The sequence below is a fragment of the Stegodyphus dumicola genome, chromosome 8 (genome assembly GCF_044657685.1).
Source record: "Stegodyphus dumicola isolate Sdum_Otavi_A_Nest chromosome 8, ASM4465768v1".
NCBI lineage: Eukaryota > Metazoa > Arthropoda > Arachnida > Araneae > Eresidae > Stegodyphus > Stegodyphus dumicola.
Window position 1 is genome coordinate 146,384,899 of NC_140775.1, and position 20,820 is coordinate 146,405,718.

A 20,820-nucleotide genomic window follows, 5' to 3' on the forward strand; every position below is an offset into this window, starting at 1 on the left:
CCTTGAACAAGATAATTTGGGAAGTTACAGAGGATATGTAACATTATGTTTCCTTTTTTGACAAAGTATTTATCATCAAAGCATTAAATTTACGTATGTTATTAAATTTTGCATACATCTATATAGTATTAATAAAATACATTTTGATTTACAGAGAATTAAATTTCATATTTTATTCTTATTTAAAAATATGAATTTTAAAATATTTAAAATGCATAAATTAATAATAATTTATATTACATTATATTATTTTGATTTTTAAATGCTATGATTTGTGATTTATAAATGCAAAATTTAAAATAATTTTGAAATAATTTTGCATTTATAAATTATACTGATTAATTTTTAAATTTTGATAATTTTCTGCGTTCTTTTAAGCATTCAATAAATTTAATATTTAAAATTATTTATGTTATATTTATATATTCTAGAGGCATTTACTTTATGCTAATATATTTAGATGAAATAAATTAAGGAAAAATTAGAAATTGAATCTTGTGTGGAGTCCAGATTCTTAAAAGGGCAGAATTAGTCCCTTCTCATTCAGAAAATAGCACTGTCAAACCATAGGAAAAGCTAGAATGGTAATGTCTGAAAGTGTTTGTTTCATGATGTTTAATCGACATCAACAAATTGTCAAAATGTGATGGCAAATCTTTTGCATCTTTGCTACATGGTAAAGATGGCATAAAAGTTACTATGACCTCATTGCAATCAATCGGATCATTTGGTAACGTCTTTACTGCATCTTGTGTTACTTTTGTAAGGAAATAAGCCTGCAGAGACACTTTAGCCCTTTATTATATGGTAAACAAACTAAAATCAGTTCTCACACTTTTGAAATCTTCTGATGACCTCTCTAATAAATTGAAAATTGATATTCAATCTGCTCTTAAGGTTTTCAATTTCTGCAAAAGAAATACATAGAAAACCTTTTTAGAAAAATGTTTAAAATTATTTTACATATAAAAAGAAAAATTAATGGCGTCAAATGTTTCTGATCTCAAGAATGAAACCTATAATGTAAATAAGAATTTTCATGAACTTACTTAGCTGCTGTTTGCTATGCTACTAATATTCTGAAAATTAAATAAATTAGAAATATTCTAAAATGTTTAATTTTAATCTACTGTACATTTAATTTTACCCAAACTTATCACTACTGTGCATAGAACTTCATAAATAATTTGGCAAAAATAAAAGTAAAAACATCAATTATGATGAGTCAGAATTTCTTTTAAAATTTGTTATGATTTAGCTCTTAGTTTCATTAAATACATCAGTCAGCTATCTTAATTTTCAATAAATTAGAGAAAATGGGGAAACAGATATAGGTCAAATTAAAAGGAACAGGAGAAGAATTTCAACCATATGTATCTTTTATAAAAATTATGTATTCAGACTGATTTGTTTCTGACATAAATGTGTGTTTAAAAGTTTGACAATATATTATTTATATGAGGGCTTATACATATTTTTTGAAAATTCTTGAATAATTCATGTTTGTCAACTAGAATCATCATCCTAGATGAGATGGCTAAATCAATAGCATAATCTTTTATATGTTTAAATATATACTTATTTGTTAAAATTAAGTGGGAGGTAACAAGTCATAGACTGGCACAGATTTCATATATAAAACATATAGTTTTATACAAAATTATTGCAATCTGTACCTTAATTCTATATTTTAAAATGGCATGGTTTTTATTACTACAAGTTATTTATTTATTTATCATCTCTGTGAAAGGGAGATCTCGTAAAAGAAGACTGAAGCTTTACAAGCATAGTTTGATTAAAGCATTTGTTACTCTAGCCTTAAATTCTCCCTTCCTAAAATTTTAACAATTAAAATAAATAAATATGACTTCAAATTTTTTCCAGCTTAAAAAAAGTATTTCTTCTTGGTATTTTAAATATGTACTTATATTGTTTAATGATTAATCCAGTCCTGATAAAAATCTTCATTATTAAAAAAAATCAGTATTAGGGATTTTTGAATTCTCTCCTTTTTATCGAAAGGCTGACTCTCTCTCTCTATATATAGTAATGTAGGAGTTTTAGTTATGCCAATGCATCTTTACTTGTTATCAACTTTAATATCAAAATCCTACATTTAACATTATATAAGATTTCAGAGGTAATGCACTTCGGACATAAAAGGTGACTTCGTAGCCGTAAATATATGAAAAAAGAACATCTGAATCTTATCTGAATACAAAATCCCATCAATGATAGAATCAATGAATTGGAGACCCCCACCAAACTTGCACCAATCATTCTGGAAAAAGTTTGACTTTTAAAAAGCTTAAATCATGTGCCGTAATTTTTCATGTTACATTGTCATTATTTATCCATTTTCAAATAAATTACAAAACATACCCATTTACACAAACTTTTATTGATGCCCATGTTTGTGAAGTTATTCCACTTCTTGCTGTTATATTGAAAGCAAGTCCCAAATTTTAATCATTTTCTCAGAATGTGAAGAAAAACTAGATAAATAGCACTTAACTTATATTTTTCTTTACAAAAGCTAAATTGACTTACTGAGATATCAGATTTACATAAAGACAAAGTGAAGATTTTGTGATTGCATTCTGATATCACCCTTAAACATTATTAGCACTAAATTGCACTGTTTGACAACAGCTTTTGTGTATGAAAACAGTCAACATTTTAACATATAAGCAAGAGTAGTCATAATAGATAGACTAAATGCTTGAAATTTCTCATATGTTTACATGCCATATTAACTCCCCACTTATCTAACTATAAGGAGTGTGCAATTCCAATGATGAATTCCCAGAACAATATGATAGATATAATAATAGAGGGAGGAGCAATCAAAAGAGGTGTTTAAAGCGAGTGTCTTGAGTCTTGGTTGTGTATGTGTTTTATGGTGGATTTATGAATTTGTAATTTTTTTTGGATTGTAATAATTTTTCAATAAAAAAATTCTAAAATATTAGAATATTCCAGTTATATGAGCTTTTTGTTTAGTTGAATGCAATTATAATCAGGCTTAATATATATATTATAATAGGAAAGGAATATTTTGCATTAATATGAAGTCAAGGTTTTTATATGCTTTTGGCTATGTAATTATAGCACTATCTTCAAAAAATTATTGTAGCTACCAAACATGTTTGCCTTTGCAACCTCTAAAAAATATTAAAAATTAATGTGAAACTAAAAACTTTAAAATTGTATTTAAAAAAGTAATTTAATCTGAAGAATTAATAATAATTTAGTGCTAGAACTGGTTTTTCTGAGCTGTTTGCATTCTGTTTGAGGTAAAAATACATTTGAATGCTGTAATTATTTTTCCCGGGGAGGCGAGAGTCTCCCACCCATCTCCCCTATCACCAAACCATACGTGAGGACTTTTGGCTCACCATATATTTAGAGTATCCCTATGTCGCAAAGACAGTGTACATTTATAAATATCCATGCCTTCTGCGGGTTCAAAGCCAGGCCGTACAGTACTAGAGTAGGCTCCTCCAACCACTATACCATCTGGGTGACACTCACAACTTTAAAATTTATTTATGCCATTTTAAGAAACAATACAAACGTATTTTTATGAGAGATAAAAATGAAACCTTATAAAATGAATATACATGGTGATTCTAAATTGTTTTTACAAATTAAGAGGGGTGATAGTACTCATCCAGATGAGTAATAATCATCATAGAACATATGGTCGCATTCCGCTCCGAGAGGCAGAAAAGAGGAATATTAGAATTCCAGCCTGAACTCACGACAGTGTTGGGAGAGCAAATGAACAAGACCAAAAGTTGCACAATCAGTTTAATGAAAAACTCATAGAGAGTGCACAAAACGGATAAAACCAAAAATTTGGCATTCGAGTGTTAATTCGAACTCAGACTTTGACGGCAAACACTCAAATGGGCATCTTTAGTTGGCAAGGTCTCAACCTCGCAAATGATTGCAACAAGTTAATTATCTAATTCAAGAGCTGAATATTATCAACTAACTCACTTCCGGTGTATGCCAAGATTAGTGTGAAAAGTTTCATGTTGTGTTCCGGCTGTCAGAACTTCGTGTCCCATAGAAAGGCTCTTTAAGTAGAAGGAGCGCAGCACATTAACTCCAGGAGGACAGGATAGAAGATGGCGAAGGGGAAAGAAACTGCTACCTTGGTATTTGATATCAAGGTAGCAGTTTTTCCCCCTAATAATTTAGATAATTAACTTGTTGTAATCGTTTGCGAGGCTATGACCTTGCCAACCAAAGATATGCATTTGAGTGTTTGCCATCAAAGTCTGGGCTCGAATTAACACTCGAAAGCCAAGTTTTTGGTTTTATCCATTTTATGCACTCTCTGTGAGGTTTTCACTAAACTGATTATGCAAGTTTTGGTCTCGTTCATTCGCTCTCCCAACACTGTTAATTAGTACATGGTATTATTGCTCCTTATTATTTATATTATTGCTCATTATTGTACATGGTATTATTGTTAATTAGTACATGGTTATTATCCTAACATGGTAATTATTGCTCATCTGGATGAGTACTATCATCCGTCTTAATTTGTAAAAAAAAAAAAATTAGAATTACCCTGTATACTACTGAATTTGTTTATTGTAACAAAAAAAAAAAAAAAAAAAAAAGTTTTGCAAAGGCAAAGTGAATCATTTGTCAAATGTATGCAGAGAATACTGCATCTACTTATGTTTGTGTAAAGGGTTTAAAATGCTTAGAAGAATTCTGAAACTGATTTTAATAAACTGTGCCTTGCAATAACTTTGTGATAAAGAATAGTCTGAAACATTGTATATCTTAGGAAAGGAATATGTGTTTGTTTTTTACTGTTAGTGAAAGAAAATACAAAAGCCAAATAATAGCAGGGTGATTGTTTACTGTATTTTTAGCGGTACTATGGCGTAAGTACCTTAAAAAATTATCAAAGAAAAAATATCATAAACTTCTAATAATGTAACTATACTCATAATCGAAATGAGCAAAAGCTATTGTTCCATTGGATGTAAGCTGATTCACTTAAATGACAGTTAGTCAGAATTCAGAACCACACTCAACAAACAAATATTAGATGAATTATGTATGGTAACATGGTATGTTGTGCAGCTGAAAGTGATCATCCTGCATCATGGAACAGTGCAGACATAAATGAGCATAGGTGATGGGCAATGATAACTGAAATAAGCACAAGTGTTGATAGTGTTAAGAGTTGTTTTCAGGCATATCCAAAGAAATCATCATACTCCAAGAAATTATGATCAGATCCTAATTCCACTGCCACCAACTTGAGAAGTTGTCATTAACCAAGTCCAAGAATGTTCTCTATTTAGTATCATTTCTGGCCTTTCATATGCATGATGAAGCAGGAACTTGGATTAATCAGACAGAAACTTTTGTCAGTCATCAGGCATACAAATTTCATGCTCCTGAACCCATAGCAAACACGATTTCCTGTTTTGCAATGATAACTTGGACATTTATGATAGTCTTCTGCCGTTGAAATCCAAAGACTATCATGTTGAGTGTCTGGATCAACTTTGTAATGACTTGAATTGTATTTAACTGCAATGTGTTATATTATAGCCCTTTACAGTAGTGGATGTATCATGGCAGCCACTATTTACCTTTATCATTCACCAGCACTTTTTGATCAGAATTGTCCTTATTACATGAAGCCTCACCCCCCTTACGTGTTCATTTGTTGCTATTTGAACACCCAAGATATTGCTGCATGCAAGAAGCTTGGAACATTAGTTGTTTCAGAAATGCTACAATAGACTTCTTGCACCCATGATCATGCCTCATTCAGGGTCGCTAAGATCTTCTGTCTTACCCATTTTCAAATCAACTACAATGAAAAATATTTTTTCCCAAGTTCAGTAAATCTTATATATAAGCAATTAATGGATGTTATGTCACTGTAGACTGGTCCATGTTATAAAAAGAGAGAGAGAGAGAGAGAGAGAAAGAGCTGTCTCTAATATTTTGATCACTCAAATATAAAATATGCATCTACATGATGGAATATTTCCATACATATAGTTAAATAGTAATGTTGCTGTTTAAAATCACATAATGCATATTTATAATTTTTTTTCTAGTTTTATCATGTACCTTCTAATGTATGTTTATATTTATTTTCTCTTCTAGATTCATCATCTACCTTCTATCATAACAAATTTATTAAAATCAGCTTTTGAAGTTCCTAAAATCCATGCAAGTCGAGTAATTATCTATCTCTTCTCAACTGAGCCTACTTGTACTCTGGATGTCTTATCTCAGTATGTTCTTTTACAAATATGTTTTTAAAAAATATAAATTATATTAGAAGTTCATTAATTTTAAATTCTTCCATATCTGGTCGGTCACTCAAAGGTTTCTTCACTATCTTCTAAGCAAAAAAGGTTTTTATAATTAGGATAAACAAAATTACTCTCTCTCATAGTTGCATTCCCTTTAGCATTTTTCCATACCAGACCACAAGTTTTTGTACTTATTGGGAAGTAAACAGACTTTTTTTTTTTTTTTTTTCTAAATCTGAAATATACTCTTTTTCTGCCTATGTTAGTTCTTCAGTAGTTATGATAGACTTTCGTTCCATCAACATTTGCAGGATGTCTTTGTCAAGCTGTACACATTTTCCAGTATGAGGTTCGTCTTCTAGATAGCAGTTTCTGGCTTGGAATTTCTGGAACCACTGTTGACACTGGCTTATGTTTATTGTCCTATTTAATTAAACTCGTAAAGCAAAATATGTTGAATGTGCCCCTTTGTCGCTTTCATTATAGCTTTGAAAAATATCTATCAGAACCAAACTGCACACTTCAAGCGTGTACTAAAAGAACTAAATAAAATTAATACCTCTTTTTACACAAGTTTATGTAAGTAGATTATCCTGTCCCCTTCCAATGCGACTGGAAAAAACTGCATTATTTATGGGACAATAAATGCAATATTTTTTGGGGGAAAATTATTTAATATAAATTTACATATTAAATATTTATTCTTGGGATAAATATCACTTTCTATCATGAGAATTTTCAAAATTTTGTATAACTAATGATTATTTTCATATAATCTATATAAAATCCCTTTCCAAAAATTGAAATGTTTAAAGATGTTTATTATACTCATTTTTCAATAGTTCATTATAAAAAAATTACATGAATTTAAAGCAAAAATTTTTGTTTGTTTCCTTTTTATTGGATAAGTGTGTACAAAGTCCATCATATACAGAAAAGTTATTTATTTAATTAATATCATATACATATAATAAATAAATGCAAGTATTTGATATAAATCTTCACTGAATATAATGAATGTCTTAATATTATAGTTGTAAAATTCTTTTTTAGATTTAAGCTTTTGTTACAATCATGATATAAAATTGTCATATAAAGAAGAGTATGTTTTAAATGAAATGTGTATGGTTAAAAAGTCATTCTTTCATTAATTTTATATTGATATGTTTTATACGAGATATTAAATGTGCACAGTAATTAAGAAAACATGTTTCACAGGTTTATCTAGTATTCATAGATTTTGCTTACCAGAATCAACATTAGAAGTACAGCCCGAGTTAAATAGATTTGACACAGCAGGCTTTTTGAAGTGTTTCTATAGTGTGACAACCAGTCCATAATGATGTTATTGAAAATATGCATCTCATGAAAATATTATCTGTAATCTGAAAAAGCACAACAAATGACCCTGAAAGATTGTGTTTATAGCATTGATTTGGGCTATGAAATTTGTAACAATTATTCAGTTGTTTTTGTGGATAAATACTCTCAGACTAAATTCACAGAATATAATTCTGGAGCAGATTAACTGATCCATAGCAGGGATGCCATGCCATACCTTTTTGTGAGCATGAATCTCTTTTTTTTTTTTTTTTTAAATGGGGAAGATGTTGCAATTTACCCATACATGAGGAAGTATAAAATAATAATTTAATAATGTTAATAATGTGGTAGATAGATAATGCAAGTGAAGAGTTGGCCAACTATGATTTACAGTTGTTCCCAAAATGATACGAGTCATTCTAAAACTGAGTTTTATATTAAATCAAAAATTCTAATAAAACAAGAGTATATCATGTTAGACTCCAATTTTAGAAGAAATATATGCGATTTTCTTGCGTAATAAAATAAGACCACACAAGCAATTTTTGAATCAAACAGCAAATAATAAAAGTAATTACTCTTCTAATTTGGCAACATAAGACTATTTTCTGTGTTCACAATTGAAATCCAAAAAGCTACCAATTTTCTAATGTACATGACATAAAAAATGATAAAAAAAGTGAAAGCAGAGTGTTGACATGCATTTTGAAGTGACCATGAAACCCAATTCAACAACTTGTAAAGTGTATAGCTGAAGTTAACTGTTTTGAAGCATATTAATTTTTGTTGTTTATTTCTTAGTACTAGCATCAGTCCTGGAACCTTTTAAAAGACCTTGTATTTTTATATAAAGTCAATGACGGCCAGTACATTTCTTGATTGCCAAATAAGCCATAATATTTTTATATAATGAGGAACAATGTTATGAGAATAATTAATGAACCTTTAACTGCCATAAACCTATAGGTAATTTTTCACCTGAGGTAAAGAGGTAAATATGCACCCCTATATACAACTGAATAACTGTATCTCAATACTTTTATACTCAACAAAGTTAGCTACAATAAACTATACCATAGTATTCAGAAAATATGTGCAATAATTTTTAACTAAAAATATTGCTTTTGTATACAGCTAATAACACTAATAATATGTTTAATGTTTCACAGCATTTAGTATAAAAAATATTACAGTAATATTCAAGCCTTTTTGGAGGGGCATGATTTATTGTTTCTTGCTTTTAATGAAGTGAAATTAACAATTTTTTTTTCAAAATTTACTTATTATATTTATTTAATTTATGTTCTATAGAGAAAATCGTGATGTTTGAAAGTTTTTGTAACCCAAAAGAAGATTTTGCGTTTTTTAATAATTTTTAAGTTTTCTGAAACTTTTTTCACCCTAAGAATAATGATTGCTAGCATTAAAAATATTTTGATAATAGTTCCCAAATTCAGATTAAGCTAAACTGTATTTCTGAATTATGTATAAAAGATCTGATTTTAGTTTAACAACTACAATTATTGAACTAGCATAGTTTCTAAAACTAAATATTTCTAATGGAATACTTGAAAAATTTGTATCACTGTGATATTTAAATGCCAAGTTAAAAGATGGTCCTTTTTCAAATACCTAAATATCCCTCTCCTTAGATAAGATAGTCTTTGTATGCTTCATCGAACTCAACCTAACATATAAAATATCTAAATCCAATAGTATTAATATTTTACCACTTGTAGATCCAATAGTATTAATATTTTACCACTGTAAATTGGAAGCCATTTATATTATTAAAAACCAGTGTGCGTCAGTCTGTTTTCTTGTAACATCATCTCCTCCGGAATGGCAAATAATTTAGTTTCTCGAGAGAGGTATTTCCCAGATGCCAAACATTCATGGGAAGCAATTTCTCTCTCATCTTTGTGTGACATTAATCAGCTCAGATATTAATTGAAAACTCTGAAAATGCTAATTTTTGCACTCATTTTTCCAAGTGGCAGCAGTCTCTCGTACTGGAGATAAAAATGCTTTATTTCTAAAAGTGTTACCACTGCTTGCTTTCAAATCGTAGAGTCTGTTAATAAAAAATGTTTTACTGTTTATGAAATAAAAATAGCATTGCCAAACATTAAACATATTATTAAGGTCATATTCTGACATCGAAAAAAGCATGCAATTGCATCCGACATCTTGTATGTTGAAAATTTTTCATTTAGCTCAGCAGTTAAAATAAATAAGTGCTGTTGGCAACATTTTTTATTCAACTTAACACTGATGTGGATAACTGACATGAGTTATTGCCACATTAACACATAGACTGCCCAACACGAGATAACTCATATAAGCGCTCTTCTTCGGGATGCCCAATACGAGTTATCTTGTAGTTTCTTGACTTGCCATTTTTACGCCGCTATGAGTTGCTTACTCGCTCAGCGCTTCTTTTAGCTGTATCGAGGCAACAAGTTGAAGCATGTCTGTACGAATCAACTCATAGTGGGCTTCTGCGAAGAGCTTTATCTAACAAAAGCCAACTACAAGAGAATTTGTAGGAACTTTTTTCTGCGAAAAAAAAAAATCCTGTAAACGTTTCAATGATCGTTACGAATCATAATTAGTATTTTTAATAATATAATAAGATTAAATCAATTTGGCTTCTTGGAGCAGAACCAGAAAAGTGCCGTGGCAGTCAACGTGTTAATTCTTTTATTGATATTGAGAAAAAGTTATATTACATTAAATTTGAATCATGATTATATGTGTCAAAAGTTTTTTTTCCTGGTTTGGCAACAGAAAATTATTTAGGAACTGATTTCATTCAGGTTGGAAATGTTTTCATATGCTTTCTTTTTCCCAAGTGTACATATAACTTATAAATTTTGCTTTGGCCATAGCCTGTTAGTCTCATGTAATTTGATATTCTCATTTTAATTGCAAGATTAAAATGATTTTCTTTCGTTCTACTATGGAATATACTTTAAATTCTTTTATCGATTTTTGACAGTCTGATCTCTGATATATATTAATCTTTCTTTTTATCTTGTCACCATATTTTATTGATCTAATTGTCTTTAAAGCGGAATTTTTACATTTCTCAAGAATGTTTTCTCTCATTTTCCATAAAGAAAGAGATATCCTTCTTTTATGTTTGTTTGTTTAATGTCAAGCATATGACAGCTATTTGTCTAGTAGAGAGACTTTCTAACAAAAATAGCCTCATACTTACATTTCACATGAGAAAAATAACGAAAACACTCATGCAGCCAAACTGTTTGCAAGCATTTGATATAGATTAATCCTTCTATTAAGTATGCAATTTTATGTATATTTAAAATTTTTGATTGCAAGGCTATATTTACCTTTCCTTTTTAAGTATCTAATTCTATGAAGGCACACATAAAATTTCAATCTCATTTACTTAAAGAGACTAGTAGATTCAGCCCATTGCATGGATTTATCATTTGATGCTTTAGATAAGTTTAAACTTTGGGTAAATATAATGAGTCGATTTGATTTGATCTGCTTAAACGAATTTAAGTTAAAAAAAGAGTTGTGCAAGTGCTCAACAATACAGTTCCATTTTTATAGTTTTAAATTTTTTATTTTAAAATAGTACTTTCAATAAGTTTCAAAATTGAAAATTTAACTGTCATAATTCATTTTTTAAATATATTTCTAAAATTTCACAACTAATTTAGTGCTCCTTCTAGCCTCTCACTCACCTTTGCTCTGCCATGAATCTAAAATTTAATCCAGTTATAGGTTACAACTTCATCATTCCTTCATTATTGTTATTTTTTATGTTCAATAGTGAGTCACATCCAAATTTAGTGTAGGAAAAGGAACTGCAATAAAATTTTCATAAAACTACTTCACATTTCCTTTATTTCTGGCTTTCCAATCAAAATTGTCTATTGAATGACTGTAAAACTGTATACATGATATTTTGATATTTTATCTGTATTATGCTAAAATCGTTCTATTATTTTTGAGTAATGGCTGGTTGAGACCTAAGCAGAGCAGTCTCAGGTATTAAGTACAGTGTTTTCTCTGAACTATAAATATGCAAACTAAAATGTTTACAGTATGATATCAAAACCTAGTGCTATAAGATGGTATACTATTTTTTAAGCTGTAATATCAAATGAAGTACCTGCACAGATACCATAAATTTGTTTAAAAATAATTATAACAAAAATAAATGGTTTATTATATTTCTCAACAGTAGTAAAGAACAGATTTGCAAATCTTTTTACTAATGGTAACATGAGATAAGCATTTGATGTTGAACCTTTTATTTAAAAAATAAGTTAAATCTGAATTGATGATAAAAAAAATTCATATCCGATATTAGTTGCAGTTTTCCTGAAGAATGCTTAAAAGACTGCAAAGTGTTGCAGAAAATATATATTCTACATTAATTTAATAAAGGAATAATTAAAAAATACATTGAAAAATCAGATCATGAGCAAATTACGTGAATAAAAAACACCTTCAGTGACTAATAATGTTTCATTAATTTCAATGTTACAAACATTTGAGGGTACTTTTCCGTTTTGCCGGCGCAAGCGATAAAGTCGCCAATAATGGTACAACCGATGCCAAACGGAATATTCTCGCTGATAACCTTTTACGCCTCATTCAGATAGTTCAGTTTTATGTCTAAAGCCATTTTCGGCAATTAAATCAATTAGGATGCAATAACAGCGCTTACCCGAAGCCGAAAATATAGAAAAGGTAAAGTCAAGGGTTGAATTCATCAATTCTAATGAGAATGCATTAGCGAAGTAAAGCACTGCAGTTTTACATAATTTCTGAGTAAGCTATTCGTACGAATTGAAGTATTTCTTGCATTTAAACTTGTATTCCAAATTAAGATTTAACTTGAAATTAATATAGATAATTACTGAGAGCATTATATTTTTGTAGAGTAGTATACGTGAGATGAGATCGCTCGGGGTCACGTGATATGAACCGGCGAAACAGGATGTTGATCCATGAAAGCATAGTAAATTCTTAATGTCTTTTTATAAATTTATTGTCTTTATTTATTGGCTTTTTATAAAATTTTAAGCGATATTAAAATGTTTATACCTTCAAAAAAAGAATTCTTAGGACTAACATTTTTTTAATATTTTTTGTGTGTATAATGTATGTTGTCGCCAATAAAGTCTGCTTGGCGAGATTTGCGCCGGCGAAACGGAAAAGTACCCATTTGAGTTAACAATAAATGATTTTCAAAGGCTTTGTAACCTATGCTTTAGAATTAACATTCAAGATTTCTGGAAACACATTTTAAATATTTTCTATTGCTTAACACTCACCAACAAAGATTAGCAGCCATGAATTCAGCCTGGTGGGAATTACAGCCAGATTGAATTGGAGACAGGGATTTGAGAACTCAAATACTTTGGTTTAGTTTAGTTTATTAGATTACGGCAAAGCACTCGAGGGCTATCTGCGTTAAGGGAGGGATGTCTTCGTGGAGGACTTTGTAAGGGAAACTGGCTCGTATACACGTTATACATGGGGAAAACCACAAAAACACCCATGCAGCCAGCCCGTTCGCGGGATTCGAACCTCGGACCGAACTACCAGCGTTCAGCGACGTTACCGCTCGGCTGCTGGTGGGCACCTCAAATACTTTGGACTTTTGTTACTATGATATTGCGTCTCTAAACAAAAAGTACCAGCTTGGAAATTAACAATACGAACATGGAAGACTTATTAGAGAATCACAATAATAAGCTCAACAAGAAAAAACTGCAACAATCTCAGAAGCAGTAACAAAAATTGATTGTAGGAGAAATGTCTTTAAAAGAGGAGATGGGGGGGGGGGAATTATCTTAGTTCTTTGATACACAAAATTTGTGCAAAATAGGAATATTAGTTGAGCTGTTCCAAACAAAGGGAGGGTCTAATAATTGATAACTGTATTTAGGAATTCAGAAAAATATTTTATCTATAGATAAAACATATTTTAATTTATTATCATGCAATACAAAAAAGTGCATTTTGTGTAACAATTTATTTGAAGAAAAGATGTCAAATCTTTTATTAAGATTGCTTGTTTTTTTATATTATACATAAAGTAGTTCTAAATACAATACACTGAATCATAAATTTTATTTCATACCTTAGAGTCAATTTTTGAGTAATTTATAATTTTTTTTCTTTCTCTTAGATCAGGAATGGATGAGTTTATTGAAATTATTTTTAATCTGCCAGGAATTACTGATATTCTAAATAACTTGCTTCTCAGAAAGGTATCACGGCTGTCAGTATGTCAATAGGAGATTTCTGTTTTACTTATGCATTATTTTGGTATACAGATAATTTAATTATGCATGTATATTAAATAGATAAAATCATATAGAATATTTTTTACATATTAAAATCGAATTATATGCCTTTAACACTATTTACACTTTTAGAAATTTACTAAAATGTATAAAATATGTATGATTCAGGATAGCATGAAAACTTTAAATATAATCAAATACTTAGATGTTTGGTTTATATGAAATATATTTGCCTGATTTTCTTCAAAAAGATGTTTTTGTGTCAAATATTATAAAATATATACATGTTAGAAATGTTTAATTCGTTTTCTTGAATAAAACCTAAACAATTTAGTACAAGATTTATTACATTATTTTATTACTAAGTATAAAAATTTCCTAAAGTGCGAGTTTTACTGAGTAAGTTTTTATATTCATTCATTAAGATGTATTGTAATTCTACTTTTTTAATTCATCAGTGTGCAATATTCTGCATTCCAAACAACAATAAATTATTTTGAAACAAGATTAATAATTTAAATGTGCACTATATTTTATCATTATACTGTATGAAGCTAATCTTTTATAACCACAGAAAATTTTAATATTAATGTAATAGTTCTACAGCAACATTTTATTTCCTACCTTTACATTTGTTGCATTAAGTTTTCCCTTTTTGTAATATTTTGCTTTTAAAATAAATCTGTTTATCATATCATATTGTTTAAACTTTCCACATAACAAAATTATATTGTTAATAAACTTGCTGAAAATAAACCAGTAATTTTATGTTATTTTTGGCAATTTAACTTTTACCTGTCAGTGATAAAATTAATGATTAAATTTGATTTTGACTTTCTACAGTGATATAGATATGTATGGGCCCATTTATCTATGTTTTTAATCTTTCATTAAAAATGATAAAATTTTCTTATTAATAGCTTACAAAATAAAATTTTAAGTATAAATATATTTAGCAATGATTTAGTAAAAAAATAAATGTATTGCTAAATTCAATTTCTTAAAGCTATAATCAAATGCAATTTCATTGAAAAGGTGCAGCTACAATAAAATGCAAAGCATTTCATAATTGAGGAAAAAAGATTAAAAAACTCCATCCATAGCATGCAATAAAATATATAAATTTTTCCCACATTATATTTTTGTTGATGAACTATTTGTTGATTATAATATTTAAAAGCTTTCTCAAAGCTATACTAAAAGTTTATCTCGAACTCGGGGAAATTCTGAATATGCAAAAATTCCTCATAATTGAGCATATAAAAAAATGCAACTCGCAGTAGAAAAGCCAAATGAATAGGAGAAAAAATTCCTAATCTAAAATTCTAAAAAGTATCTTTATTTGTTATCAACTTGAATATCAAATGCCTATATTTGAATTATGTGAGTTTTAGAAAGAAATAAGGGGCAGAGCCATAAATGCTGAAGTAAAGCAACATATTTGATTACAAAACTCTCTCATCCATGAAAACTGTCAGAAATCTCACTGAACTTGCTTCTTTAATGAGATGCTTGTTAAACTTGCTTGTTTAGTTAGAAACAGATCCTTCTTTATTAATTTAGATAATCAATATATACAAACCAAGGACATAACATATTAAACCTTCAATTGCTGATCATAATTTTTCATGTTGCAAAGCCAGTGTTTATTTATTTTTATGTAAGTCGCACTTTTCTTAAATCCAGGATCCCATAATTTTGAAAATACTCTACTGCATGTTGTTCTGTTGAAACAAGTCCCAAATTTTAATCATTTTTTCAAAATGCGATTGAAAAAGAGATAAACAGCAGTTACCTTGTATCATTTTTACAAAAATTAATTCCCAACTTATCGAGAATTAATCAGGCTAACCTAAATACAAAGCGTCATGTCACATTTATCCATTACTGACACTACATCACATTGTTTAGCAAAGTTTTTCTTTGATTTGAATTGTTGCTCATGTTTTATAGTGGAGTTGCAGGTTTTATTTGCTTTATTTTACATTTTAAAAATTCGAAATTATTCCAGTTACATAAGTCTTCCGATTAGTTGAATGCCGGATAGTCAGGCTTTTACTGTAGTAGTACTGGTATTTATAAAGCTTTTCCACACTTTGATTGATAAGCACTGCCTGTTTTTTGCTTTTGTGAAAGAAAAACTAATCGCATTAAATTACTAAAAATCACTTTACTTATAGATAAAAAGACCAGTATATGCTCTTCTTTGATTGTCTGGCAACCGTTAGGGTGATATTTAGTCTTCATTGTTTATAACTTTTATGATGTCAGATTCATATACAATGGCAATTCTAGAAGGTCATCCAACCTCTACCTAAAACTCTCTGAGTACAGACAGGATCAGGTCAAATTAGACAGCCTTACAGGCTATTAAATATGACTTCCTTTCCAATCTAATTTTTTAGAAATTGACTGTTTATGAAATTTTTCTATCATTCTGTCCGCTAACTTATAAATAGATGTACAATGCATATTATGTTATGAGCTGGTATCTATTGGTGATAAAAGTTCTCTTTTGGAAAAGCAAAACTTGATGGTCCAAATTGGTTCAAATTTCTTAGTGGGAGATATTTATTCATACATCTTCTACAACTATTTGAAACATAATAAAGGTTAAAGAATGCTTAAGTGCATATTTTTATATTAAATTTGTGTACTTTTCAATTTTTTATGCAATACGTATTGCAAAATGGAGAAAATAACTGCGAGAGTAAATGTATATAGCTAAAAATATAATTTTAACCACTATCTATCTGATTATGATATATATGCGTCTCATTTAAAAAGATCAAAATATTCTTATAGAAAACTGTACACAAGGAAAATATTTAATTAAATTATATTTTATTTTGTTGTGCAATATATTTGTATGTTTAAAAAGAAATTAGAATTTTAAATGTATTTTATAACTGCTTGCAGAACTGTACACACACTGTACCTAAAAATACTACTAGTCCATGTTTATTATATACATTTTGATTGTGTGAATCATATGAAGCAGTTGCTAAAAATATTTGGAAATTTTTATTTTGCTATGAAATATTTATATTTTGTAATAAATACATTTTCCAAGAATGCATTATTTCTTTCAAGCAACTTCATGGCACAATATTTGTATCACAAACTATTTACAAAACTTAAAAACCATTTGATGCAATTATATACAATTTATTTATAAGATGAACAGTGTATATATACATAAAAGATTTGAAAACTTAAAATCATACAATTAACATTATTTTTGATAGAAGATCAAATTATGTAAATAAAAAATAATGCATAAAAAATGTAAAAAATTAAAGTCTATTTAATATATTCTTATAAGCATTTAATTACATGAAAGTTTCCACGCTTACTCCCTGGGGGGTAAAAACAGACTATTAAACATTCCTTAATGAATTTACGTGCAATAACCAAAGCTGTGATAAGTTATTAAATTCATTTATTTAATTGTAAATATCAAATATTTATATCAGTTCTAATACACTGATATTGACTGAAAAAAATATTTGAACACTAATTGATAGTTTTTAGAAATATCAATTTTACTTAGTAAGACACGAACATTACACATAATTTTAAATCAGTTTGCTTCTTTATTTATGCATAAATGAAATAATCATCTTTCATATTTTTCTTTTCATAAATTAATGTCATCAATATCATTAGCAACATCTTGAATGCAAAATATTTTTAATAAGAGACACGCTACTGAATCAAAATAAAAACAAAGCAATGAAATTTAGAATTTAGACTGATGTAAAAAAGATTGAACAGAAACAGACTTGCCTATCTATGCAGTGTTTTCTTTTTTTTTTTAATTAAAAAAATTTTCAGTCTAGGTGTTCAAAATAAACAAAGTTAAGGAATCTGGTTTCAATTATTTTATATTGTTTGAAACATATTCAATAACATTCAAGTTAAAAGTGTAAAGCCCCGTTCACATGCAACACTCCTTTGCCGTTAGCAAGAGGAGAAAAAGGAGATATGAAAGAGTTTCATCTTTAGGACCCGTTCAGAAGACCACTGTCTTCCTTCCCTTTACACCTAAGCCTCTGTGAACAATCGCGTCTCCAAATTGGTCGATTTCTAATACCGTTTACACATTTTTAACATTGTTTACCATTGTTAATTTTGTAATTTGTACTTTCACAACTGGTACCTGAACTTTTGTAATAGTTCCTGAAAAATATATGCTTTTAATTATTATTATTACTTTATAAGCTGTTATTTAGTTCACTCTTGGTGCTTGTTGCTATGGTTAAAAGATGGTCATGGATTTTTTAACTGCTTCCCGATAAGATATAGAACTCAAACTTTGTACATACACTGCTTGTGGATGTGGTGTCACACTTTTGATTTTTAGAGGATTAGATTTGTTTTCAAATTTAAAGTTGAAACAATTTTTTGCAAATATTAACAAATAAACTGAGAATCTCAGAATATTAAAATTTGCACCATAAGACACAGTAAAGGAAAACTAATTAAATGAAATTTTTAGCGTAATTAAAAAAAATATATATATTTTTTGGGAGAATTTTTGAAAATTGTTCATATTTTTAGACTTTTTGACGCCCATTAATTTTAAAATTTCATTTCTAAAAATATATCAGTTACAAACTTTTCGCATTTAAAAAAAATGATAAAGGAAATTAATTGGATGATTTTTTTTACTTTTTTAGAAGATATGCAATGAAGCATAATAGGAAATATTGGTCCTTCTTGGGCATCAATTCCAAACATCGGTTTCAAAGTAATAATCTCATTATACCACACTATTTTTATGATAATATTTATACTATATAAGTTGTTATTGTTGCCAGTTGTTAGTTCAGCGTGAGATCGGAGATATTTCTGAGTTAACTTTCTCTTAAGATTTGTTTTGCATTGCATTGTGTTTAACATTCTTATTAGATTGAAGCATAACTTTTCTGTGGAAAATTACAGAATTTTGAAGTGTTTCTGTTGATAAAATAAATTTAATTAAGCTATTATTGGATTTGAGTGCAACGACAATCATTTATGAACTATTATCAATCTATTATGAACTCATACGCATGCAACAATATTATAATTAATTAATGTATTAAAATTGTTTTGAATGTGTTTTACAAAACAAAAACAGGTAAAGAAAAATTCTGCTTGCGTTTTATGATTTTTTTGCAATTTTTCTGGCCAGATAATGTTTTATAAAAAGGTTTGTAATTTATGTTCATATTTACCAATTGAATAAATAGCACTAGGCTTGATTTATATATGTATGCATGTATTTAAATTCAGTAATAAAATTTTAAAGAAATTTGAAATGATTTATTGTCTATTTAGACAGTTTGTATTCTTTAAACTGCAAATGCAAACTGAGAAACCTTTTCCATTTTTTCGATAAATCCTTTTACATAAAGTCCTCAAATATATACAGGTATGGACTAAATTATTATTTTTACTGCTTATTTAAAATTATATACTTTATAGAAACAAGGATGGGTTTTGCAAAATACTGAAAAGAAAAATTATTTGAAATGAAAATGTGACTATTATCATATTTGTTTTAAAGATTTTAGATAAAAGTGTAATTTTATTTTTTCCTCAGAAACTAATTCATTAATTGCAAAATCATTCCTTGAAGTTATTAAAAACACTCTAATAAATACAATAAAAAAACTGGAGGGGGAGACATTGAAAATTGTAAAATTTTTCTTCAAAAATTTAAATTAAAAAAAATTACTAGCAAAAACTTTTTTTCAGCTTAAAATTATTTTGTCTTTCAAAACCATTTAATAATATTCATAAAAAGTAGATGAAAATGCTTAAATAAAAAAAATTATTTAAAAGATACCGAGTCCTTTGTCGTGTTGAAGCCGATATGCACTTGTCTTAACTTTAGTTTTAATTTGAACGATATTTCTGGAATTCTGGATAACCTTGTCTGTATTTGTCTATAATTTCCGTATCTTGTACTGTTCTATCTAATTTTCGGGGAGATGCTATCACATCCCCAGACAACTATCAGCACGATTGTTTTGCTGACAGTCCAGCAAACAGTAACTAAAATTAAGTGACCCGCACAGTTTAGTACGAGAAATCTCCCCATTTGCCCTGCTCCCGAGAGGTAGAAGCATTCTAGCAAATTCTACCTCCAATTCGGAGAAGCGGGTAATGCTTATTTGCCATGTGAATGGGATACATTGGAAGAACCGGTTTTCCCCGCCGGTCGAATCTGCTCTTGTGAACGGGGCTCAAGGGAGATGACATAATTTACCACTAAAGTTTTTAAGCAATAGTTTAACAACTTATTCCCTAAGTTTTTTTTTTTTTTTTTTTTTTTTTTTTAGGTTTAAAAAAATTTATTTTTTCCAGCTTCTATAAACTTAAAAAATGTAGCAATTGAATAATGATATTGTCATTTTTAAAATCCTTGAAAAGCTAATATTTAAGCCCTCATATTTACCATGTTTGCTTTCTTGTAATTACCTTCTTAAAAAAAAAAACTGGTTTCCAAAGCTTTGCAAAAACACCTTTTTTGACAGAGAAGACATCTATTATTTAATACTAAAACAAATCTCTTTCCATTCCCACCCCAGCTGTATACTTCTGCTTTTGATATATATATTGGTGTGAAAGTGCAAAAATTTTCATTAATAAATCAATTTTATTATTCAGTTGCCACATTGTATAGGTAAATAATTCAACTATCACATTCGCATATCTGACTAGATCAGTAATAATTAAGTAAACTTCTTTTTTAAAAAAAGAAAAAAGCCAAAGCCAGAAACAGCCAACCATGACAATAATAAAGTAAGGATTTGTTCAAAGTAGCAGATACTTGAGATTTCTACTTGCCTTTTTAATACAGAAAATAAAATTGCATGACTAAACCAATTTTCTTTTTC

The 20,820-nt window shown here is 28.7% G+C and overlaps 1 protein-coding gene across 2 annotated transcripts in view; it reads left to right on the forward strand.

The window, feature by feature from the left end:
• Positions 1 to 17,005, forward strand: part of LOC118195123 (uncharacterized) — a 128,182-nt gene extending 111,177 nt beyond the window's left edge. For both annotated transcript variants that reach the window (XM_035366375.2, XM_035366383.2), the window contains 2 exons: positions 6,157 to 6,287; positions 13,813 to 17,005. In XM_035366375.2, the coding sequence (XP_035222266.1) occupies positions 6,157 to 6,287; positions 13,813 to 13,921 (240 nt within the window). In that variant the 3' untranslated portion in view covers positions 13,922 to 17,005. The remainder of the gene's footprint in view (positions 1 to 6,156; positions 6,288 to 13,812) is intronic.
• The last annotated feature ends 3,815 nt before the right edge of the window (positions 17,006 to 20,820 follow it).